The 27,319-nt window shown below is 46.0% G+C and overlaps 1 protein-coding gene across 1 annotated transcript; it reads right to left on the reverse strand.

Moving 5' to 3' along the window:
- Positions 1–3,400: 3,400 nt before the first annotated feature.
- LOC146796893 (olfactory receptor 5F1-like) lies at positions 3,401–27,319 on the reverse strand. Its single transcript, XM_085631425.1, has 3 exons — positions 27,163–27,319; positions 9,726–9,823; positions 3,401–4,357 (listed from the first exon to the last, which is right to left on the reverse strand). The coding sequence occupies exons 1-3, from the start codon at positions 27,317–27,319 to the stop codon at positions 3,401–3,403; spliced, it is 1,212 nt and encodes a 403-aa protein (XP_085487551.1).

Consider the following 27,319-nt stretch of genomic DNA (forward strand, 5'->3'; position numbering starts at 1 on the left):
ATGAGATCCCTTAATTGCCGGGATGTGGAAATTTAAATAACCCACACAAAAGCGTGGCTCTAGAAGCCATGTCTCCTGGAATAAACAAATGTCCATTGTATTAATAAATGAGACCCAATCGGCAATAGCTAGCTTCGAGTTTAACCCAGCAATATTCCAAGAGCATAGGGAGCCACGGAGCGAAACATGGCCAACTGAATCAGGAGTAGTAGGCTGCGCATCTGATAGAAGACCACCAAGGGGTTGGACTGGCCCCTGACTTAGGTCTATATCAGAAGTATGATGGAAAGTATTAGGGGCTAAAATAACGGGGCACACAGGACGGGAATTAGGATCAATACCAAGGCCGGCCATACTAGGCACTTGGTCACTGGTCCCGGCCCGGGCACCTCTGGTCCACTGGCCAGCAATCCCCTCATCATGAAGTCAGTCTATATTATCCAAGGAAGAACCAGCCACCCCCCTGGTGCTACAATATCCCCTCTTGGGCCCGCCTAGATCGTGCGGGGGGCAACTTCGCAATTGGATGGAAGAACTTTCCGGCGGGCTGGATCTAAACTCCATGAGTAGAAGATTTTCAGCGAGATAGGTATTATTGAGAGTTAGTTCAATACAATCCACGGAGGCCCTAAATGAAGAAAGTCTAATGGCTCTGGAAATATCTTCCCTGATGACTGAACGACAACCCCTGACGTGTCTCAGCCAATGGATCGCTTTGTTGGTAAGTGACTCGGGAGACTCAGTGCCACTAAATGAAGTCAGGTCATAAAAATTTTATTAGAGTGATCCATTGCATTACCCTTGGACTGGACAATAGATTGGATAGTATGGTCACCCCGGCCAGCCAAAAATCCCTGGTCTGTTTTAGCGGGGTCATTACCCACCCCCCAGCCTCTTGGTGCAACTTGACTGCGCATGCAGCGTACTATTACCATTAGCTATTGAACGACCTAAAGGTTGCTTCGTTCCAGTCTTAACAGCATTGCTATATAAGTCAATGCCTTTGTGGCAGGAGTTGGGGGGACCTAGACAAACACCCTGGGAACCTAGTGGGTCTATTAGAACAGGTAAAGTAGAACTTAATGTGGAGCCAGGGGTAGGAGATGGAACAGCAAGACACAGCCCAACTTTACTAGTCAAAGACTCTACCACTGATTTCAATGAGCTAATTTCATCCCTTAACGACTTAGCCATCTTAATAAGGTCGTGTACAATGTTATTAGGTAACTCAACGGAGTTGCCAAAAGGGGTGTTAGAGGAGCATGACAGAGGGTCGGGTGTGGCCACATAACTATCTTCCTGCTCATGCAGCAATGGAGAAAACCTATTATGGCAAAGCACAGTAGGAACACATCCCCCAGGAGCAGCTGCATGAGACAATGGAGAGTTATCCTGAACAACCAGAACCTCGGGGACAGACGTTCTGATTGCACCTAATGCGGGCTTAGATCTAAACATTTCCGGCACAACAAGAACTGGCGCAGGAATTACATGCCCAGGGACGATTTACATCACACACGCATTATACAGAGACAATGAATGTGTAAATCGGTCTAAAGGAAATGTTACATAAAACAATGAGGATTACGAAGAGTAGGAATCACACATCATCTATACTAGTAAGCAGTATATATCTAAGAGTGTTTGGTCTGGAGAACCACAAACTCAGGATTTAAAACATACCACAATGATTGGGGGTGGCTTTACTAATGAGAATGTATTTCTACCCAATCAGGCCCTTTGCAGCAACATTAAGATGATGAAAGATAGGAGAACAAATCTTAACGTTCTAACTTATATCATGCAATTTGCATGCAGGTGTTTGTCAACAGTTTATAAGTCATTGTACTGCATTACGTTTATAAATTATGAACTGTAAGTAACAAAAGCATCTCTGTGACAAAAGCAGCAACCTACAGAGCTATCCACTTGAAATACAGTTCTGTGATCCATATGGTACACACTCTTTGCAGCTGGCTTAATAATCCTCTGCACTCCCTTATGATGTGCTAAAAACTGTTACTAGACAAAACCCAGATCTCTCTCCAGCAGGAACATAAATCACTTGCGTTATTTTATCTTGATATTTTATTGTTGCCTGAAAACACCTGGACATACATGGAACTCTGCAGCAGGTGTTTTTCAACTCATAAGTTATTTCTAAAAACACAGTGCCACCTGAGCTCAGTGCCAGGTGCAGCTGCACCAGTTGCACCACCCTAAAGCTGGCCTTGCTAACATAGGGAATTACATTACCAGAAATGTGCATGCGCATGACAAAAGACAATGCAACTGCAATATGGCAGGGCCTCAGGTGGCAACTATGGGTGTGCAAAATTTGCATAATTTGATTTCACTTAATTTGACAACATTTTCCAAAATTGCACATTATTAGTAAGCAACATGCACATCCTTCATTTCGCACATTTGACAAAAACACTGGAAACAACAGCCGTGAATAGTGCATTTCATGGTAAATTTCTACCATGAATGGTGCATAATTTTGCAAAGTGGCACAATGATTTAACGAGAAAATCCCCATATTTTAAAAACGACACCAGCATAATTTAAATTTCCGCCAGGTATAGTGGCGACATGCTGTCCCTCTCACCTCTCCATCTCCCAGTTTCAGAGGGAGGTATCAGCCGCCCCACCCTGGCCCCCCTTGTACTTAACTCCAATCCATGCCCCATGTCTGAAATCTCTCAGAGCTAGAGTTTGGTCAGATGATTTACAGATTAAATGAAGAAATGGAAGAGAGTGTGTACATGTAGACACAGCAGAAGGAAAGTGACTGAAAAATTAGTAGACAGGACAAAAATAGAGAAATCTAATTTATAATGCGAATTGAGGAGAAAATGTATATGATTGAAAAATGTGAAATCGCAGGACATTTCATCTTAGTAAAGTTGTGTGCCAAACACAGATAAAATGATTCAATGATTTGTTCTATGGATAATGGAAAGACTTTTTAAATGCATAGATATTCTGAATGGACATAGACAAGTATTTAACAGTTATCCTTATATGATGATATTTTTCCAGCAATCTATAAAAATTGATGTAAAGCATTTCAGCAGATGTATATAAAAAACAAGATGTATATGAAAAACCGATGAATTTTGTATATGTCTCGGGTCTAATCTAAGTGACATAATGAAAGCTTGTGACTTCTTTAGGTGAAGGAGAAACTGTGTAGAATCATGTGTACGAACATCTAAAATAATAGTGATTAAATCTCTGGAAGATAAGTAAACTGGTCCATCTCCCTTAGCATAACTGATTATGTGTTCTGAAAAACTGAAGAAGTCAGGAAATATAATTGTGAGTGCTTTGAATAGAGCATGTGAATTAAATTGCAAAGAATTGACAGCCACCAAGTCTGTAAGGTATATGTTAGTTATAAATGTTTTTGGGAAAATCTTTTCCTCTGGAGAAGTGCTCCTATTGCTGCTTTGACCTCCTTGTTCTGGAGGCAGTAGATGATTGGGTTCAGTAAAGGAGTAATCACTGTGTATATAACACTCAAGATCCTGTCATAATTCAGTGCATAGCTGGAGGTAGGGCAGAAGTAGATAAAAATGACAGTCCCAAAGAATAAAAAGACTACGGTCAGATGAGAACTGCAAGTGGAGAAAGCCCGGCGCCGGCCTTCTGTAGAGCGCAGTTTAATTATAGAAGAGATGATACGAATGTAGGAGACTACGACAAACAAGCTGGGTACCACGATTACCATTGTCCCTTCAGTGAAGATTACCAGTTCTTCTGCAGATTTGTCTCCACAAGCAATCTTTAGTATGGCCGCTATGTCACAGAAAAAATGATGGATGCGATTGTCCTCACAGTAAGGCATCCTGGCGATGGGGATGGTGTGCAGCAGCGAATGGCACCAGGCAATGATCCAGGATCCAGCCATCAATCCAATGCGGACACTGCGGTTCATCACCTGATGATATCTCAGTGGGTTGCAGATGGCCACCTGACGGTCGTAAGCCATGACTGTGATGATGAAAATCTCAGTAATGCCAATGGCCACAGAAAAGTACATCTGGCAAAAACAGGCCAGAGAGGAGATGACCCTTTTCTGGGTCAGAAGATCTGACAGCATCCGTGGCACTGTGACTGTTGAGAAACAAATGTCTATAAATGACAGGTTGGCAAGGAAATAGTACATGGGTGAGGATAGTCTGGAGTCTCGTTGAATTACAATGATTATGAAAATGTTTGCCATCAAGGACAGGGTGTATATTGTGAAGAAGAAAAAGAAGAGACTCACTGAATCCTTTTGAAACTCAGAGAATCCCGAAAGTGTGAATTCAACTGTATGGTTATTTGCCATCCAATAAATGTGGTGAATCTGAAAGAAGTAGACATATGATTATACATATACAGTTATGGTGTGCTTTTTAGGAACCTATCTAGAGATTGGGTGTCTCCACAGGTCTTCATTCGTCATCACACTTCCACACAGCTCAGTTTTGCAGAGTTTAAAAGTACAATTAGATTGTTGATAACTTTTCAAGGAGTGGAAACATATCCACACACATAAAAATCATAAAAATAAAATTACCCAAAATATGTCATGTTTATTAGCACCTTTGCATAACAGAGCAGAGTATCTAAATATTTATATATTTTACTATTTGTTTTGTTGAGGACCAGCAAGACCAGAGTTGAGCATCCCAGCTTGCTCTACTCTGCAGCAGAGACTTTGCTGCAGTTGCAGTGGTGGTTTGGGCCAATTTGATGAATTCATATGCATTTACCACCTTGGACCATCCTCTCATCATAGGTTTGAGGTCCACTACCTCATACAGATATTAATTTATTAAAAGATTCTAAAATATATTTGCAGCAAAATACACGGCTACTGCATTGTGAGTTACCTGCATTCAATGTAACACCGGCTCCTTATCCCAGATCCCCTAAAAATGCGGCAGCATGAATCAACACTTGAATCTTCTCAGTCCTAGAGCTCTTCTTTAGGGCTGTGCAAAGTGTTTTTTTCATGTATTTCTTCTCTGTCTCACAATAGCTATGAAAAATACACAAAGGTCACAAAGTTCTACAAGAAGTTAGTTGTGATTTTCTACGAAAATTAGGACTTTGACTAAACCTTTAATTTCGCATTCTCCCCACTTTCATCATTTAGGGCCATATGTAGGTAGGTAAATACCGGTCGGTAACGGCCGAAAATCGGTAATTTTCCCATTACCGACCGGTATTTAGCCCTTTCTAATGTAGGAGGCAGGTTTTAAGGATTCGGTAATTTACCGATTCCTTATTGTAAGGAATCGGTAAAATACCGAATCCTTAAAAGGTATGTAGGAGGCACTCAAGTGAGTGCATTTTTGCATTCAGGGTTCCTTATTTACCACCAACTACAAGTTGGTGGTAAATACCGAATACCTTTAAAAAAGCAATAATTTGCTTTTTTCAAGGTGCCATGTGGCAGACATACATGCCCTTAGGGCATGTATGTGCGCCACATGTGCACACCTGCACGATTCACATAACGAATATTACCGAATCGGTAAAAATTACCGAATGTTTTCCTACATTCTATTTACCGATTCATAAATACCGAATCGGTAAAATTCGGTATTTAGGAATCGGTAAATAGGAATTATCTACATATGGCCCTTAGTGTGTGCCATTTTGGTGTGTTGTTTCCTTCATGAATGTCAAGATGCGTGTGAGGATAGGATATTCAAGGTAATGCATCTCACATACAAAATGCTGATCTTCACGCTTCCATCAACACATTTTGAGAATAGGAAATGAGAGCTAAAAGATTCTTCATGAATAAATTCCTACGTTAATTGGGCTAGGTTCACCTACTCGAAGTCACTGATCCTACAACCATTGTACCATCATTTGATACTGCTCTTCTTTACAGCATATTGTAATCTACTGCGTAGCTCGCTATATACTTAATTATTGTATTATCATCATTTTAGTTTAGTATTACTCCCCTGATGTCATTTGTCCTGTAATTGCGATCATTCCTGTTTCTTACTCCTACTCGATGTCGATATTGCATTTATGTCCTTCCTTCCATCCTAATGTAAAGCGCTCTGATATCCTTCGGGATCTTGTTCGCGCTATATAAAACCTTATAAATAAAAAATAAAATAAAGAGATGAGAAGAAAATAAAGATTCTTTTGTTATTTCATATTTGTTTTAGTAAAACTTGTCACCTTTGGCATAGGGGTAGGACTGGCAGAATAATCTGCACCCAATAATTGAGAACTACGGAAAGCTATATTTCCATGATAAAAACTTTGAACACGCCTGCTCTTACTATGAAGGCAATGCAAATGGCCACTGAAATTTTTTACAAATATACTTCCATGATTTGATTTTTTGTATTACATTTGTAGGATGCTCTTAGGACAATTTACTCTTTAAACAAACTCTGGTGTGTGAATAAATAAAAATATACTGGCAGACACCAACAGGTTTATTCCCACCTGAGCTAAAAACCTCCTATATTAGATGCCGCTTTGAAAAGAAAAACCTCAACCTATCCGACCGAGCAAACTACAGGCTCATATAAAATGGTCCATTTTTAGGAAAAATTAGATAGTAGTGTTTACTCAACTCTGTAACTTTACAGAACATAATGATTTAATGTGAGATTACAGTCCGGCTTCAGACCAGGCAGAGGCATAGAGTCAGCCATTGTAGCCACCTGGGATGATCACAAACTCACAGTGGACAAGTGCCTTGTTGCTTCTGGTTTTCTCAGCTGCATTTGACACTGTGCACCAACACACACTCCTACAAAGACTCCACTATCTTAGAGTCTGTAAAATTCTCTAAAATGAATTGCTTCTTATCTCAAAGACAGACAAAGTGCAGTCTACCTACCACTTTGCACATCATCTCATCACACTCAACACTGTGGAGTTCCTCAGGGGTAAATCATAACCCTCATAACCCTCTATTATTCGACATCTACCTAAATCCCTCACCAAACCTGACTTAATAATTCAACCTCTTACAGCTATGCAGATGACACCCAAATCATTTTAAATATGGATAGCCCGAAGACCTGTACAATTCAAAACTCAATAACTGGCTGTGTGCCATAAACACATAGATGATGAATAACCATCTAACGCTCAGTACCACAAAGACAGAGATTATGAACTGCAAACGATAGCAAAATTACCACCCTACCATCATATGGCCTAAGGAACTTGAGGTCCCTCCAACAAGAGAAGTAAGAAAGCTAGGGGTAACTATTGATTCAGACCTATCCTTAATACCACATGTTAACGACGTCACAAAGAGTGCCTTCTATACAATAAAAACTCTATGCTGCATCGTCCCATACCTTGAGTACCAACATAAACTACAAGCCATCCTCACACTCGTAATCTCCAAGTTTAACAATGCTAACAGCCTACACCTTAGTGCACCTCCATTCATCATACGCAAAAACTACAACTCATTAAAAAAAATTCTGCAAGGCTTCTTCTCCATCTTCAACCAAGAGGACACATGACCCCACCCCTGAACTCGCTTTACTGGATGTCTATAGCTGGGAGAGCAATGTTCAAGATACTGTGCATTGCCCACAGAGCCTTCAAAGTAAAAGTGCCACTATATCTACAAGTCAAACTCATGCAACACAAACAAAACATAACGCTGCATTACAGGCTTGCTCCACTTATCATTATACCACCTTTCCATAAGAAATCTGTAGATGGCTCTGCTTTTCTCTGTACAAAACCATCAAGTACAAGCCGTCGAGCTCTGGAACACACTACCAGTCAGCATTAGAAGCACCCAGGTATATATACACTTCCAAAGACATTTAAAAGCATGGCTATTTTCTAGATAACTGTACCATCTCATATCCCAGCAACCATCCCAGAAAGACAGTTGTAACCTCAGCACAATCCACAATGCAGGTGAGCTAAGAAGGACTGACCTACGGTACACAAATTGTAAAATATACCTCTTTCATTATCATAAGACATATCTGCTATGAGGGTTGTTCATCACCAGTACTGTACAGCCAAACAAACTGACATTACGAAATTAACAGACAAGGAATAACTGAAGAGACCTGTCACATATTGTTGGTCAATTCAGTGGACTTTAATTTAGTCCACAATGACAGGTCCCAAATATCTACAATCTCTAACTGACTCTTGACATCTTACAATAACATTCAGATATGAGATGATAGTAACAATGCCTAGCCCAACAGATCACTCCACGTCTCTCTCCCTGCAACCATGCCAGCTCAGGACTACAACTATACACAAAATCTCAGATTGGACAACCTAGAGTAATAATCAACTAAACAGACTATAATCATAACAAATACCACAAAGGACCTGCAGAGCTGGTCAAAGCTGCCAGCATCCTGAAAACCACAAAACTGTGTGTATGTCTGTCACACTTCATAAGCTACCTCGCTACTATGAGCTGCATCCTATAATGTGGTAACTGCACCTCAGTGATCATCATGCACAAAATAGTAACACTTTCCACACAGAATTAAAGGAAAGACAAAATCCTCTCAAAGGCGTAGCATGCTATCCATGTAGACAAGCTCTTCAGTGATCCACGTAGTGGCAGAAAGCGCTATATAAAGGCTGCAATACAATACAATGCTTTCATTTCAAATTTAACATTTCCTTCAATAATAAAGTGTCCTGTGGCAATTAATGAATGTGAAAATGTATTTTCTTTAATACAGGGCAGTTCTTTTTACAGCCCAATTTATTTGCAGAAAAAATCAAAACCAAGCCATTAATTTGATGTCAAAGTATCTGCTAGTCTTTTTAGAGAGTGGTCCACCGGACGACTGCTTACTCTTAAATAAACAAAGAGAAAACTTTTCTTTTTAAAAACAGTGCAGTTTCCTTTAAGGAAAATGGGCTGCATTTTAAAAAAAAGTTTACTTTATTAAAAAGCAAACACAGACATGATGGTCTGATGACCACAGCAGGCCACCATCCTTGTGATGGATGCAAATCGTAGTGGGACTCAATTTGCTAACCACCTTGTTAATGTTCACGATAGACTGATATTAATAATGACCATAGACTGTGACTGGCAGGCCTATTGGAAATCTGGCCTGTACCCCAAACCTCTAAAGCCTATCCAGGAACAGTAGGTAGCAAAATGTCTCAATTCACTGAGTGGTCCTAGGTGAGAGAAATTTTAATAAACTTATGTTTATAATAATGAGGCCTATCCGATCTCTGAGCAGTGGATCATGGGACCTTGACATGTTGTGAGAGCAAACTGGCCTGCCCTGTTTGCCAGGTCCCTTAGATGATCCTGCCTTGGCTCTTCGGTATGATCTAGGATGAACTGCAAGTGGTGCAGAGGGGAGTGCATTTTGGAAAACAGCATTCAGACACTGGCTATCATGATACCTACTCAGACCCAATCTCATTTCTGCAAGTGACCTCACCAGCAATAGGAAGTTCCACAGCAGAGGAAGTCACTCCTTACCTAAAGCTTCCCCAGGAAGTTACATTCCTGCTCTTCCACACTTGCAGACCCACTGCAGCTGAGCTCTTGCCCCTGATCCTATCCTATGGGCTTTTCAAAATTAGGTATTGTGGTCTTGTGCTTCCAGGTATATCTCAGAAGAAATTAAACTCCCATTGGCTGTCTTGGTGTAGTTTATATGAAGATGGCACTCAAAATTATACTCTTGCTGTGCTTTGCAGGAAGTTCAAGGAAGCGTCACCTTCTGGACTTTCCAGTAATGCTTCAAGTCTCGCAACTGTGTAGATGCAGACATTTGAGCCATCTTTTTCCTCTGTATCAAGACATCTGAGAAAGTCCCTGAAAGAAAATAAGAAAGGATCAAAACAGTTTGGTTGAAACCTGTCTAAGAACTGAGCAAATTGTAGAACATAGACCATAATACCCATAGGCATTATCCATAACCACCAAACATTTGAAAGGACACTTAAGAATAATGCTGCTAACAGTCCATGGTGAACCTACCCCTTTCTATTCTAGCTTGAATTTCTCTCCCAGTTATGATCCTATTTCCTTCGATTTGCTCAGCCATCCGGGAGGCCTTAACACAGATACCACAAACCCCACACAAGAGATAATTGGCACTAAGAACGGATAAGAGAGTGATTTGTTTTGAGGACAAGTCAATATCACAATGAAAGTACAGAAACTAAAAGTGTACCGTGTGCAAGACATGACTATCCCACAGCAAGCCACTCCATAGCCATATAAAATTGACACAAGTCAAGCCCACAATAGGAAACTCCTTAGTAAGCTCTAAGGGGCAGATTTACAAGCCCCCTGCACCACCAGTATGTCACTTTTTGTGACGTACTAGTGGCGCATGTTACTGCTCTATATTTACATGGACATGAGAAGCCACCCTGCGTGGCTTTTCCTGTCCTTGTAAATATGGCCCCTTTTCACGCAGCACTTGCATGAAAGGGGCATTCCATGGGTGTTGCTGTGGGTGTTCCCACACAACTACCATGCGTAAATCTGGAAATACGTCTGAATGCTATGCCACCCTATGGGTGGCGTAGCGAGGAGAAATATTTTAATTTCTCCTCATTTTTTTTCTCTTTCAATGCGTGAGGAAAATGCCTGTAGTGATTGTTTTTGTGCAGGAAGGTGCCCCTTTCTGCACAAAAACAATCTCCCCATGACGTAGGCATCCTTGCACCATGGTGCAAGGGTGCCTGCGCCGGCGCATGGCAGCAGTTTGTGCACCAGCGCAGGGGAGAGCACAGGAATGCGACATATTATTGTAAATATGTTGCATTCCTGTGCTTTGGAAGTGCCGCGGCGTGGCACAGCCAGAGGGCTTGCGTTGCCGTGCTGCGGCACTTCCTTGTAATTCTGCCCCTATTTTCTCTGTCACACCACACATAGTAGTTCACCTCTTGTATTCATATCATTCTATGAATGGGCTTACCAATAACTGTTCTTTATGTATTATTGTGAAGAGAATATAGAGAGGGGGTGGAAACGGCAAGTTTTGGGCTACTTTACTCAAGCTCATTGTAGTCTACCAGCTCTTGGCAAATCACCCTTTTCTGGGAGATGACTCCAGCTCAAACACCACTGCGCACAACAAATATATATTTGGAAAGCTACATCCTACCAGTTTCTTTATATTTTTTGCTCTAGGGTTTCATCTGGGATTAAGAAAGTCTCTACTTGGACCGTGGTATGCCAATTCCTTTTGAAGCCTACAGTGATAAACCTAGGGAAGTCCATCAAAATCTACTCTTAATTTATGTAGCATTCACATGATAAAATATGACAGATGTTTGTGAGGCCAAACACCTCTCACTAAACCAGACAGTTCTTAAATTTATACTCAGAATTATTACTCAATATAAAATCATATTAAAGTTCAGCCATTCACATTAATAAAATAAAAGTCACAGAAGCACAAGTACTTCAATTTAATGAGAAAATAATAAACACTCTTTCTATATTGTCTCTGCGGCTACATGCCATAAGCATATGAGAAAGCAGTCTCTCTTGCAGGGAACCAAATATAGCTTTGCACCAATTTTTTAGCAAACTCAAATCAAAAAAGAAGCAATAGTACATTCATTCACTTCAACATTCAATCATATCTGACTTTGCAGAACGTAAAAGATCAGCTTCCTTCTTTTTATTTCTAAAACATCAAAACAAATGGGTGCAGCTCTTGTTAAATACGGTGCATTCCTGTCCTTTCCCTTCATGCCAAACAGACCAACAAGGTGGCTTTCTTCGTCGTGCTACATGCAACATTGATAAATGTGCCCCTTGGATCAGAAAAGATTGCTGCTGTTAGAATCCGGGGTCTCTGGTTGGCGCAGGTATGCACTTGCGACAAGCAGGGACCCTTTCCTCTAAGTCAGGGCGAAGGATTACTCTGAGAAAATAACCCCTGCTCACCCTCTAGGTAACGTGGCGCGAGCAGTCAGGCTGGGTTCCAGAGGGCATTAGGTTAAGCATTCAAGATGTCCCACACAACAACCACCAACCCACCACACCGAGACACAAGACTGTATTTTTGGTAAAAATAAACTCTTTATATAAAAGGTTTCTTCAAGCAGGCTTTAAAAATACAGTTCTTCACTTCAAAGTAGGTTCCAGTTACTTGTACTGACTTTTCAGGAGTCCACAGTTCTCAAAATGGCAATTCTTGGTTCAAAATACACTTATTTGAGGTCTGTGCGCTTCGTAGGGCCGTCGGTACGCTTCGTACGAGTTTTTAGACGCGTCGTGCCATTTCTCACGCTTCTCGCGTGAGCACGCGTACGAGGACTTGAGCCGTACGGACCGTACCCTCGTAGGTACGCGTCGTACAAGTCCGGTACGCCTGTTGCCAAACCTCACGCTTCCCGCGTGAGCAACGTCTATATATTTTCAACGGTACGGACCGTACCTTCGCTGGGACGCTCCGTACAGCTGGGGTGAACCGCGTGAATAGTGACGCCAGCGCTGGTACGGACCGTACAAAGGCAAGTACGGTTCATACGAGGGCGCTTTCAGCTCACAGTACCTGGGAGAAAATGCAATCACTTAGTGTAGGAATGTCCCACAAAGCCAATAAAATCTATAAGGCACAGCTTTACTGCACATGCACCTTCTGTGCCATCAGAAAACTGCTCAGATCAAGAGTGTGAAAGTTTACTCAGCTATATAAACCTTTTTTCTGTCAACATACTACACAACATGCCAACACTTAAAAATAAAAGGGAAGTTTATGTCAGAACTAGTAAAAATATGATTAGAAGCTATGCTTTCAGATTGTGGGGCAACTAACAACTAATTTGACGTATACTTTACCAGGAATCTAGAAACACACACACAAAACGCCAAGTCAGAATAAGTGTGGGCAGTCAAAAGCTTGGAATTGACTTCTTAGTTGACCCATTTCCAACCATGCCCTTTATGCTTGGTTTGTCATAACACCTACACAGAGCATACAGTCTTCAATCTTGCTAGCATTCCAGGAATTGCCCACCATTCTTATGCAAACATGTCCTTTTTGAACGGTTTGTCATAACACCCACTCTGAACATATTGTTTTTGGTTTCATCTACACACCACAGTATGGAGCTTTGGGCCTTCCAAAGTTAACAAACTATAATCTGCAAAGTGACTGCTGGGCTAAATAACTGACCTTGTCAACAGACGTCTGCTTACAGACCTCCTATGCCAAAGTGGGCTATAGTCAACTTAGATCTTTGAGTGTTTTTTGTAATATCTTATGTACTTAGGGCACAAGAGATTATTACCATTAGGGGATTGCCCACATGTAAGTCAGTCTGTAGTAGTCTTTGGTAAGAAAAAATAATTCTCTCCCACCACAGTGTGACTACGATTGCTGAACTGACTTGATTCCTTAAATAAAATTGCCTTTCAGTGGAATATATGCACTTACAGAGAGCGAGACTAAATATTTATGACCATACTTAACAGAGTACCTGGCCCGTGGCTTCATTTGGCGTTCACAGCCATCTGTATTTTCCTTTATTTTCCATGTATCTAAGAAAGGAGAGCTCAGAGCTTGTATCGATTATAGCGCCCTAAACAAGATTATGGTCAAGAATAGATATTTACCCCTCATCCTGGTTTTAGATTTGGACAGTGAAGATGGATTTCTAGCAAGCTTACCACCTAGTCAGAATCTGAGAAGGTGGTGGAAAACTGCATTATGTGCCAAGTTCTGTTTGTATGAGTGCTTTCAGATTTTGAAATGCCCCAGTAGCCTTTCAGTTTTCATAAAAGGTTCTTTGAGAATTCTTGGGCGTATGACGCATTGTTTACATCAATGATGCATTGTTTTAAAAAAAAAAACATTTAAACAGGAGCATGTGTCTCAGATCAGAGTGATCATTTACCAGCTGTGAGTTCACCACCTTTATGCTTAACTTACAATTGTGTTCCAGGTGACTTGAGTGCAAATCCTGGGCTACGTCCCCTCACCATCTAGCATCGCTATGGACCCTAGAAATGTCAGTCCAGCCCTATCTAGCCCTTCCACACTCTTAGTAAGAGGTACCCAAAGCTTCTTTGGTGTCACAAATTTTCAGCAGTGCTTTTTCAATGGGTTTTCTGACAAAGAGTAAAGTTCAGTAAGAATGAAGCTGCAGAGTCAGTGTCCTGCACATTGAAAACAAAGTTGACTCCAGGGACCATACTGCATCACCCAAGCACGAACCAAACCTGTGTTGTAGAAGCAGACACCTCTCAAAAACCAATATCGGTTATACTCTTACAATACTCACAAAAATGTTTGGGCCTCATTTTTGAGGCCCTACCAGCACTTTTGCACCACCGGAACATCACTTTTTTGACATACCAGTGGCCCAATGGGCCACTGGCATATTTATAAGCCATGTAAAGCCATGTTATGTGGCTTTTCATGGCCCTATAAATGTGTGCCTCTTTCACAAGGGAGGCAGAATGAAGAGAAATATCTATATTTCTCCTCGTTTTTCCTCTTTCTAGGTGTGCTGCATTCTGCAGAACACCTAGAAAGAGGAAAACGCTTCTTGTGATTGTTTTTATGCAGGAAGGTTTCCCTTCCTGCACAAAAATAATTATTCCCACAACACATGCACCCCTGCACCATGTTGCAAAGGTGCCTCCGTTGGCGCACAGAAGCAAATTGTGCACCGGCGCAGGGGAAAAGGACAGGAATGCGCCGTATCCAATAGATACCAAAAGACACACAGATGATGGACGGAATGCAGAGCAAATAAAACATTTACCCCCCACCCAAGAGATCTGGGTTAAATCCATCATTCTTTTGCCCACCATGACACCTCAATCATATGCAAATCAGTCTTGAACCTGTGCCTCATGGGGACAGTTACGCCCAAACCGCCAAGCCAGATCCTCCTTAGAACAGAATCAAGCATCATGGGACAGGTTTCAGGACATCACCCCTCATCAACCAGACTAGCTTTAATCCAGTATGGACGGAATGCAGAGCAATTAAAACATTGACCCCCAGTCAAGATATCTGGGTTAAATCAATTGTTCTTTTGCTCACCATGCCACCCCAGTTTAGACTGCCCTTTTCTTTTGTTGTACGGCAGTGCAGCAGCAAGGCCTGCTGTGCCGCCCTATGGCAAAAACTCATAAGTGAGGCCCTTTGCCTGCAGAAATAGACTACTACGTCATAGATGAATGGTGACAATCTATATATAAGAACCTCAAGTTTGCCTTCACATTAGGTGTAAGCAGCTGTGTTGGTCAATGTTTTTTAGTAATTTCAACTTCACTATCACCTGTAGACTGGGTATGGATAACACTAAAGCTGATGTCTGTCCAATTTAGGTGTAGCACATGCCAGTACAGAAAAACATGAACAACCAATAAACCATCCGTCAATCTGGCTCAAGAAGCTAGTTATGACTTTTGACGACTTATGTGATCCAGTAGGTTGTCACCTCTAAGACCGCTGGTGGTGTGCGGCGGCAGGTCAGAACAGGTTGTGATCCTGGTAGCCATGTCAAAGCCAGGCCCCGATGTGATGCATGTCAAAGCCAGATGTGATGCAAGGCCACACTGGCCGCGATGAGGCTTGGTTGCGGGGGACAATCAGGAGATGGGCTGTGTCCCACCGCAACATTGCTCAGCCTTGACAAGTGCCAGCAGTCTCGTCCCGAGAAATCTGTAGGCTACAGTGAACGCAGACTTGGGAGGCTGCGCCTGAGGCTGCCCTGTGCTCAAGACATAATAGCAGTGCAATGTGGGGCCGCATTGTATGTAGATGCCCTGGGGCTGTGGAGAGGAGAAAGCTTACCCACAGCATCCCGCTGAATGGCACGGAGCAAGCCTGTGTGACTGCAGAGGCCCCGAGGTGAGCTTTGGGGCCTTGATGTCGTAAATAGGCTTGGAACCTGTTCCTGATATGATACAGGGGCTAACTGGAGATGTCGCGCCATGTGTAATATTGAGCCAGTAACTGGGGGCTGTGGGGTCCATCTATATCCTGAGGATATTTGCATTGCAGAATGTGAGAGCAACGAACAGCAAGTAATGGCTATAGTCAGGGGAGGGGCCACTTTGACTATAATGCGGCCGTGAGCTGTGGTGATACTGGGGCCTGCGAGTGATCTTGGGCACCCAATGGATGCTTATACACTGTCAAAGAAGCTGGAGGAAGGTGGGGCCTGATTGGGGCCCTGTGATTGGGGACAACAACCCTGGCTGTACACAACGGTTCTCGTGCCCCGACCTGCCATAGTGGGCCCTGGGAAGCGCCAAGGGAGGAGGCCTGAGACAGTCAGAGAGGTGAGGAGCACTGAGTTTGGGCAGTCTGGTGGTGGCAGGGGTGGGCATTTGCACTGCATCTGGACCTGGAAGGGGCATGCCATTGGTCTGAGGACTGAGTAGACCAAATCAGTGCAGAGCTGCAGACAAATCTACATGTGTGCCTTAGGCGGGGGTCCACCCCTGTGCTTTGGGAACTTGTGCGAGGGCCATAAAGGGGGATTAAGCCAGCTATTGGTGTAGCAGAAGTCAGATGGTGCTGGCTGGAGTGCAGAATTCACAATAGACAATAAATAAGGTTGAGGATAAAGGGGCGAAACCGGCACACGCCAACAGAATTGATCAATACACTGTGACATTGACAGAGGTGCAGTGGGCACAACAGGTCAATGAGGCACTGTTAGACTTGGCATCTTTTGGCGTGTTTCCCCTGAGTTTTTGCTTTCTGACCTCCCGGTTTTGACTGGTGTAATGATTTTGCTCACTTTTCTCACTGCTGATCAGTGGTAAAGTGCAAGTGCTCCTGTGGTAAAATGTGCTATGGATTGGGGTTTCCATGATTGGCCTATTTGACTTATGTGTTAGTCCCTAGTAAAGTGCACGGCGAGTGCCAGGGTCCATAAATCAAATGCTGTTCGTGGGCTGCAGCAGGGAATTGTGCCAACCACGCAAACAGCCCGTAAAGTGTAACTCTGGCCTGCCATTGCAGACCCTGTGTGCAGCCTGGGGCTGCCATGTCGACTTGATTTGCCAGTCCCTAAACCTTCCCTTTTCAACATGTTAGTCACCCATAAGGAAGGCCCAAGGTACCCCTGTGTGCAGGATGCATTGTATGTTAAAGGTAGGACATGCCCTGGTGTGTGTGGCATGTCTTGATAGTGAATTACGGCCTACTCTGTTTTTCACTAATGCAAGGCTACCTGTTCCCCATAGGCCAGAAAGGGCAGTTTGATTATAACATCCTATAATCCTAACGGACCCAGGGAACATGGTAGAAATTCGATTTCAGAATGTCTGAAGTCTGAATGATAAAATACATCTTTTAGTGACAATGGTTTTAACATTCTGTGTTTGAAAATACCACTTTTAGAAAGTATGTATTTTCTTTACCTAACCGTCCAGCCTGCCTCTGCTAGCTTGTGTATTGTCTGTCTGGTTTGTGAGTGACAGGGGCTGTGGGAGAGTCCAGGAGACAGGGTGAGTCAGCACAGGGCTGAATAGACCTATCTGCATGTAGATGGGTGGGAGGAGTAGCACCTGGGTCTGAATAGGGCTGTGCCTACCTTTCACAATGCTGGTTCCAGCTCTTGTGGTGCGTCTGAGGGCCCTGGCCCTTACTGTCCAAGGAAAAAGGTGCACACTGGCAGAATGCACCCAGAACTGGTTTGAACTAGGTACAGGACCCTCTGCCATGCATAGGACAAATGATTTGCTAGTATAAATATTGGGGCCCAGACCCCAAGATTTCAGAACTCTTTTGGATCAAGAAGACTGCCAAGTAGAAGATCTGGAGAAGCTTTGAGGAGGAACTACCACTTGGCTGTGTGCTTTGCTGTGTTGGCCTGCAGTGGCTGCTTCTGTCTTGGGCAGTGAAAGGACTGGACTGAACTTTCTGCAATCTACGTTTGTGAGTTTCTCCAAGGGCTTGAGGTAGAGCTTGCCCCCTGTTCAAGAAGTCTCAGGAACAGCAAAGACTTCAAGCTTGACACCATCTATGACGCCGCTGCCGACTCCGTGACCTGAAAGCACCGCAGAGGGCACCGCCGCAACGCCGTACCGCGTCAATGGTCTCACTGACGCCGTCTGCTGATGCCACCACCGAGCCGTTGCTCCACTGCGACCTGTGGGCACCACACTCCACACTGCCTCGCTTCACAGCGATGCCTTGGTATCCCAGACAACGACGCTCCACGCTGGAATTGATGCTGCTGCTTGCACCGTTGTTCGAGGGCACCGCTCGTAAAGTTACACGACGCACTGCCCTCATCCCGCACTGCAGCCTTGGCCTGCCGGTGCCATCGACTCCAGTTCATCAGCTGACGACAGTGCTTCAGCAACGACGACGCCGCTGCTTGCACTGTGACCTGCCAGCACCGTGAAGAGCACTGCCTTCATCTCACACCGCGACCCTGGTCTCACCAACGACACCTTCTGACACCACCACCGAGCTGCTGCGCACATCGCGAGCTGAGGGCACTGCATGCCACACCGCTGCACTTCGCATTGCAGCACCCGTCGCTTGCCGACGCCAGCGCTACTGACTTCAACAAAGAGGATTTGGATCTGAAACGCGTATGACTTCGAGGGCCCCGACGACTCCTGCACCAACCTCCGGAATCGACGCCTGCGGATGCCTTGTGTGGAAGCTCAACGAGGGTCATTGATGCCCTGCATTTCTGAAAGGTACTGTTTGCGGGTCTTCCCGACACCGTAGCTGGCCCGCGACGCTGTGGTCATCCAGAACTGTTTGGATTTGTTTGCTCACAACGCCATGATAGCCCCGGATGCAGCTATCCACCGCAAGGAACTGTTTTACAAGGTAATTTTGATAAGTGAAGATTTTTTAAGTACTGTATTGTGGATTTTTTATCGTTTTGGTCTTGTCTTAAGTATATAAAAATATTGGATATTTTTCTAAACTGGTGTGGTGTCCTTTTGTAGCGCTTACACTGTATTACTGTTGGTTATGTGCAAATGCTTTACACACTGCCTCTAAGATAAGCCTGACTGCTCGTGCCAAGCTACCAAGGGGGTGTGCTGGGTTTATTTTTGGAGTGTAACTCCCTTACCCTGACTAGGAAGAAGGGTCCCTATTTAGACAAAGGTGCAACACCTTGCCAGCTAGAGACCCCCATTTCTAACATTGGTGGCAGCGGTGGGATAGGACCTGTGTTTGCACTTGACTTACAGTGATTGGTGTGCACTACTACCAAATCGCCGACCACTATGTACCACATACTGGTTCTTTTTCTTTTTGGCCTATTTTTGATCTTACCATTTAAACTTGCTACTTCATCATGCTTGAATCAAGAGCATCATCTGTTGCATGTCTGGAAATTGCCTTTGAGGAAGATAGGTTGGAATCCTACAATGTGAAAGAATTGAAAGAGATTTGCAAGAACCTGAAAGTCCAAGTCAGAGGCCTCACTAGGAAGGACAAGCTACAAAAGGCACTGAGGGCCTGGATAGCAGCCAGACAGGCCAGCGAGCAGTCTGGAATCCTCAATGGAGAGGCGGAGGAGCCTATTCCTAGGGTGGATGTGCTTTTTGGAGGGGGGAACCCTCCAGGCCAGGCAGCAGTAGCTTGTCCCCAGAGGAGCTGGAGGACAGGTGGGATGCAAGGAAGGTAGCAACTGAGTTAGAGAAGCTCAAACTAGCCATGGAAGAGAAAAGGATGATGCTAGATCATGAGATCAGAATGAAGGAGCTGGATCAAAGGAGTAGACCCAGCTCAGATGATGACAGCAACTCATCAGAACAGGCAGACAGAATGGTACACATCCCTAAAAATGTAGGCAGAGAGTTCAAAAAGGGGGATGACATACAGAGGTGGTTTCAGGGTTACGCGGCGGCGATACACATGAATGGGGTCCCTGAGAAGAATTGGGGAGCAGGATTGTGGCCTCTGGAAGCCAGGGATATTTTGACAGCTTTGGGTAAGGGGCCTAACCTCACCTATGCTGATATGAAGGACCCCTTCTCACTAGATATGGTCTCACTCCTGAGAAGTACAGGGATCAGTTTAGGTCCAGTAAAATGTCTGAGGCCAACACTTGGTTGGAATGTGTGGATATGTTTTGCAGGTCGCTGGATTGATGGATGAAGGGCAGTAATGTGACAGATTTTCAGGGGCTCTACAATTTGATTGTGTGGACCACTTTTCTAGTCTATGTTTTGCAGATCTGCACCAGCAACTAGTTGATAGTAAGCTGACTGACCCCAGGAAGCTTGCTTTAGAGGCGGACCACTGGGTGAGTAGCAGGGTCCACAAGAAAGCGTTTGGGGGAAACTCAGCCAAAGGTGGGCAGGGTCCCCAGTAGAAAAGTGGGGGGGACAAGGGTAAAGCACAGGAGTTCTCTAAAGGGCCCTAAACTAATACCCAGGGTAAAGGTTTCTATTCCCCAGGAGATAAGAAGCAATGAGTCTCTACAGGAAAGCCTGCTGAGACCAGCCCCAGCAAGTGTTTTTCATGTGACCAGGTGGGTCACCTGAAGGGGGACTCCAGGTGCCCAGAGGGGATGCAGCCACCCACCGGTGAGCAGACCAAGGTGTTGGCTAGTGTAGCGCTTGGGGAGGAGGGGTACCCACAGGTGAGTGGAGATCCTGCAGAAATGCCCCTCGTCTCACTAGGGGAAAGTGCGATGTCCCAGGAAACCAGGTGCCCATAACACAAAGAAATACAGCACCTGGGTGACCATCAATGGGAAAACGGTAGGCGCCCTCAGAGATACTGGAGCCAGTGTGACCTCAGTCCGGTGTCAACTGGTTTCTGAGAAGCAGGTAGTCCCAGGGGCATATCACCAAGTAGTTGCTGAGGACAACTCAGAGCACCAGTGTATGGTGGTGCAGGTTCCCTTTGAGTGGGGGGGTCTCAGGTCCCTTGAGGGTGGTTGTGAGCCTTACCATGCCTGTAGATTGTCTGCTAGGTAACGACCTGGAGCAGTCCTTATGGAAGGATGTTGAGCTCCAGTCTCCCTTGGAGATGCTTGGGTTGCCAGAGTAGACATGCATGTCTACTCTGTCAATGGCAGCCAGAAAGGGTGATCAAGAGGACTTGGAGCCTGATAGAGTGGCCCAAGTCCCTGCCAAGAGAAAGGACAGGGGGCGCAGGAAACCTGCTCATGAAGTTCCCACGGACATGGAGGAGGCTGACCTTGAGGGGGACGCCCTGGTGCCTACAGGGGAACAAATAGCCGAGCTGGGGGACATCTCTGAGCTAACCCATTGGCAGCAAGAAGGGGGTCCCACCAGGGAGGAATTCTGCAAGGAACAGAAAGAGTGCCCTACTCTGGAGCGTCTGCGGTGGCAGGCTGCAGACCTGGCAGCTGGTGATCAGTCCGGGTCACATCTGATCTACTGGGAGAATGGCCTCCTATATAGTGAGCCTAAGGTTGCTGAGCCTGGGTCAGCCCATGTGCTGGTGGTACCCCAGCGCTTCAGGACCTTCCTACTGGGTCTGGGTCATGACGTGCCTTTGGCAGGAAATTTGGGGCAGGACAAGACCTTTGACAGGCTTGTCACCCACTTCTTCTGGCCCCAAATGCGAAGGCAGTCAGATGGACACTGCAGGTCTTGCCCAACTTGCCAGGCATGTGGCAAGATTGGAAGGAAGGTCAAAGCTCCTTTCCAACCTTTTCCAGTTGTTGGAACACCCTTTGAGAGGGTAGGGATGGACATTTTATGGCCACTGGATCCCAAGACAGCCATGGGCAACAGGTACATCCTGGTCTTGGTTGACCATGCCACCCGGTACCCGGAGGCAACCCCTCTCAGGACAACGATGGCGCCAGTGGTGGGCAGGGTGTTAATGGTGATCTTTTCCCACGTGTTGTTCCCCAGAGAGGTGGTTTCTGACAGGGGAACAAATTTCATATCCAAGTATATGACATCCCTGTGGAAGGAATGTGGTGTAACCTATAAGTTCACCACTCCTTTCCACTCACAAGGTAACGGTCTGGTATAGAGATTCAACCAGACCTTGAAGGGCATGATTAAGGGTCTAACAGAACCCATGAGGCATAAGTGGGACATCTTCTTGCCATGCCTTCTCTTTGCATATAGGGAGGTGCCTCAGAAGTCTCTTGGGTTCAGTCCCTTTGAGCTCCTGTATGGCCACCCTGTCTGAGGACCTCTGAGTTTCGTGAAGGAAGGCTGGAAGGCAGCTAACAGGAAAACTCAGCGGGATGTGTTTAGTTACATGCTGACCTTCAGAAACCACACTGCCTGCTTCAGGAAATTTGCTCAAGCGAACCTAGAAGCAAACCAGGAAGAAATGAAGAAGTGGTATGACCAGAATGCCATTCTGGTCAAATTCAACCTGGGCAAAAAGTGTGGGTCATGGCCCTAGTGGAACTGGACCATTTGAGGTGGTGGAGCGCAAAAGTGATGTCACCGATCTGGTGGATTTGCAGACTCCAAGGAACCCTTTGAGGGTCCTCCACGTGAACCGCCTCAAGCCACACTTCGAGTGGTCCAAGTGAGCATGCTCTTGGTGACAGATGATGGGGTGGAAGAGGAGAGTGAGCCTCTCCCTGACCTCCTGTCTACCAAGGAGAATGATGGGTCAGTGGAAGGTGTGGTCCTCTCCCCTAAACTAACCCCAGAGCAGCAGGCGGACTGTCGCCAGTTGTTGGGACAGTTCCCCCCACTGTTCTCTCTGACCCCAGGTGTTACTCACTGGTGTACCAATGACATGGACACTGGTGACAGCCCTCCTATGAAGCACAAAATGTACAGTTTGACTGACCGGGTCAGGGCCAGCATCAAGAAGAAGGTCTCCAAGATGTTGGCATTAGGGGTGATTGAGCCCTCCAACAGTCCTTGGGCCAGTCCAGTGGTCTTGGTCCCAAAGCCTGCTGCACCCGGTGCCACTCCAGAACTACGGTTTTGTGTGGACTACCGTGGGCTCAATGCCGTCACCAAGACTGACGTGCACTCCATCCCCAGAGCTGATGAGCTCATTGATCGGTTGGGAGCTGCCCGGTTCCTCAGCACGTTTGATTTAACGTCTGGGTACTGGCAGATTGTCTTAACCGATGGGACCAAGGAGAGGTCAGCATTCTCAACCCCAGAAGGTAATTACCAGTTCCGGGTGATGCCCTTTGGGTGAAGAATGCCCCTGCCACCTTTCAGAGGTTGGTCAACCAGTTGTTGGCTGGACTGGAGGATTTCAGTGCCACTTACCTGGATGAAATTGCTGTGTTTGGTTCCAGCTGGGAAGAACACGTACAGCACCTCGGTAAAGTGTTGCGGGCTCTGCAAGGAGCAGGCCTCACGATCAAGGCCAGTAAGTGCCAGATAGGGCAGAGTTCTGTGGTGTACTTGGGACACCAGGTAGGAAGTGGCCAGGTGGCGCCCCTACAACCCAAGATTGACACCATTCTGGCTTGGGAGCCCCCCAAGACCCAGACAGAGGTGAGAGCTTTCTTAGGTCTCACCGGGTACTATAGGAGGTTTGTTAAAGGCTACTGCACCATTGTTGCCCCTTAACAGAGCTGACTTCCAGGAAGTAGCCCAAGAAGGTGATCTGGACTGAGTCCTGCCAGCGAGCTTTTGATGCCTTGAAGGCAGCCATGTGCACAGTGCTTAAGGCACCCGACTTCTCCAAGGAATTTGTTGTGCAGACTGACGCTTTAGAGCATGGTGTGGGAGCGGTGCTCTCACAACTGAACGAAGAGGACCTAGACCAGCCTGTAGTCTTCCTTAGCAGGCGACTACTCCCCCGGGAACAGAGGTGGAGTGCCATAGAAAGGGAAGGTTTTGCTGTAGTCTGGGCACTGAAGAAGCTGAGACCATAGATATTTGGGACTCACTTCCGGGTTCAGACAGACCACAGGCCCCTCAGATGGTTGATGCAAATGAGGGGTGAGAATCCAAAACTACTGAGGTGGTCCATCTCCCTACAGGGAATGCACTTTACGGTAGAACACTGCCCTGGCACAGAACACGCCAACGCAGATGGTCTGTCCAGGTTTTTCCGCCTGAGTGAAGAGAACCCCCAGGAGGGTGGTTAGTTCTCCCTATTTTCAGCTGGAGGGGACATGTGTTAGACTTGGCATCTTTTGGCGTGTTTCCCCTGAGTTTTTTCTTTCTGACCTCCCGGTTTTGACTCTGATTTTGCTGGTGTAATGATTCTGTGCACTTTTCTCACTGCTGTTCAGTGGTAAAGTGCAAGTGCTACTGTGGTAAAATTTGTTATGGATTGGTGTTTCCATGATTGGCCTATTTGATTTATGTGTTAGTCCCTAGTAAAGTGCAATGTGAGTGCCAGAGCCCATAAATCAAATGCTGTTGGTGGGCTGCAGCATGGGATTGTGCCACCCACGCAAACAGCCCGTAAAGTGTAACTCTGGTCTGCCATTGCAGAGCCTGTGTGCAGCCTGGGTCTGCCATGTCAACTTAGCAAGTGCACACACTTGCAAGTTCCTAAACCTTCCCTTTTCTATATGTTAGTCACCCCTAAGGTAGGCCCAAGGTACCCCTGTGGGCAGGGTGCATTGTATGTGAAAGGTAAGACATGCCCTGGTGTGTGTGGTATGTCCTGATAGTGAATTACAGCCTACTTCGTTTTTCACTATTGCAGGGCTATCTGTTCCCCACAGGCCAGAATGGGCAGTTTGATTATAACATCCTGTAATCCTAAGTGACACAGGGAACATAGTGGAAATTAGAGTTTAGTATGCCTGAACTCAGAATGATAAAATACATCTTTTAGTGAAGCTGGTTTTAACATTCTGTGTTTGAAAATACCACTTTTAGAAAGTATGTATTTTCTTACTTAACTGTCCAGCCTGCCTCTGCTAGCTTGTGTATTGTCTGTCTGGTTTGTGTGTGAAAGGGGCTGGGGGAGACTCCAGAAGACAGGGTGAGTCAGTACAGGGCTTAATAGACCTATCTGCATGTAGATGGGTGGGAGGAGTAGCACCTGGGTCTGAATAGGGCTGTGCCTACCTTCCACAATGCTGGCTCCAACTCCTGTGGTGCGTCTGAGGACCCTGGCCCACACTGACCAAGGAAGAAGGTGCACACTGGCAGGATGCAACCAGAACTGTTTCGAACTAGGTACAGGACCCTCTGCCTGCAGAGTACAATGGATTTGCTAGTATAAATATTGGGGCCCGGACCCCAAGATTTCAGAACTCTTTTGGATCAAGAAGACTGCCAGGAAGAAGAGCTGGAGAAGCTGTGAGGAGGAACTACCACTTGGCTGTGTGCTTTACTGTGTTGGCCTGCAGTGGCTGCTTCTGACTTTGGCAGTGAAAGGACTGGACTGAACTTTCTGCAATATACTTTTGTGAGTTTCTCCAAGGGCTTGAGGTAGAGCTTGCCCCCTGTTCAAGAAGTTTCAGGAACAGCAAAACTTCAAGCTCGACGCTGTCTACGATGCCACTGCCGACTCTTTGACCTGAAGGCACCGCAGAGGGCACCGCCGCAACGCCGCACCGCGACCCTGGTCTCACCGACGCTGTCTGCTGATGCCACCACCGAGCTGTTGCTCGCACCGCGACCTGTGGGCACCAAACTCTGCACCGCCTCGCTTCATGCCAATGCCTTGGTATCAATGACGACGCCGCTCCACGCCAGAACCGACGCCGCTGCTTGCTGGGCACCGCCCGTAAAGTTAAATGACGCACAACCCTCATCCCGCATTGCAGTCTTGGCCTACCGATGCCAGTGCCATGGACTCCAGTTCGTCAGCCGACAACAGCGCTTCAGCAACGACAACTCCGCTGCTTGCACCGTGACCTGCCAGCAGAGCGACAAGTACCACCTTCATCTCACACCGCGACCCTGGTCTCACCAACGACGCCTTCTGACGCCGCAAGAAGTCTCAGGAAGAGCAAAGACTCAATGCCATCGATGACGCCGCTGCCGACCCTGGTCTTACCGATGCCATCTGCTGATGCTGCCACCAAGCCGCTGCTCCCACGCCCTGTGGGCACCGCACTCTGCACCGCCTCGCTTCACGACGATGCCTTGGTATCCCCGACGACAACGCTTTACGCTGGAATTGACGCCGCTGCTTGCACCGTGGTTGGAGGGCACCGTCCTCATCCCGCACCGCAGCCTTGGCCTACCGACGCCAGTGCCATCGACTTCAGTTCGTCACCCAATGACAGTGCTTCAGCAACGACGACGAAGCTGCTTGCACCGTGACCTGCCAGCACTGAGACGAGCACCGCCTTCATCTTACACCGCGACCCTGGTCTCACCGACGCTGCCATCTGATGCCACCACCGAGCCGCTGCTCACATCACGACCTTAGGGCAACGCACGCCGCACCGCTGCACTTCACACCACAGCACCCGATGCCTGCCGACGCCAGCGCTCCTGACTTCAACAAAGAGGAGTTCGATCTGCAACGCGTGCGACTGCGAGGGCCCCGACGACTCCCGCACCGACCTCCGGAACCGACGCCTGCGGATGCCATGTGTTCGGAAGCTCAATGAGAGGTCATCGACAACCTGCATTTCTGAAAGGTACTGTTTGCGGGTCTTCCTGGCGCAGTAGCTAGCCTGCGACGCCGCGGTCAGCTAGAACTGTTTGGATTTGTTTGCTCACGATGCCGTGATAGCTCCGGACAGAGCTATCCACCTCAAGGAACTGTTTTACAAGGTTATTTTGATAACTGAAGATTTTTTAAGTACTGTATTGTGGATTTTTATCGTTTTGGTCTTGTCTTAAGTATATAAAAATATTGGATATTTTTCTAAACTGGTGTGGTGTCCTTTTGTAGTGCTTACACTGTATTACTGTTGGTTATGTGCAAATGCTTTACATACTGCCTCTCAGATAAGCCTGACTGCTCGTGCCAAGCTACCAAGGGGGTGAGCAGGGGTTAGTTTAGGAGTGTAACTCCCTTACCCTGATTAGGAAGAAGGGTCCCTGTTTGGACAAATGTGCAAGCCCTTGCCAACTAGAGACCCCCATTTCTAACAGGCACCCACAGGAACAATTGTGCATGGACCTACCACTGTGGAACTTATGGGAGTAATGTAAGGCTCCTGTGTTGAACTGGGAGGGAAAATGAATTCAATGTCCATGGATATCAATCATCTGCGCCTGGATCTACATAAGGTGGCAAATTAGACCACGGCAGTGGAGGATGATGTAGATGCTCTAAAAAAAAAAGAGGTCAGGTTGCTGAAGGCCACAGTGGAGGGCTTAAAATGCAGTGCTATGCACACGGAGGATCGCCTGGAAGATGTAGAGGGCCGTTCGCGGCATAACAATCTCCACTTGGTAGGGGTTCCCAGAGCTTGCAGAGGGTCCTTCGGCGGTGCTCTTCTTGTAGAACTGGATCACAAAAACTCTCAGACCTCCGTGACTTTCATATTTCTTCAT

Source organism: Triturus cristatus, chromosome 10, assembly GCF_964204655.1.
Source record: "Triturus cristatus chromosome 10, aTriCri1.1, whole genome shotgun sequence".
NCBI classification, from domain to species: Eukaryota; Metazoa; Chordata; class Amphibia; order Caudata; family Salamandridae; genus Triturus; species Triturus cristatus.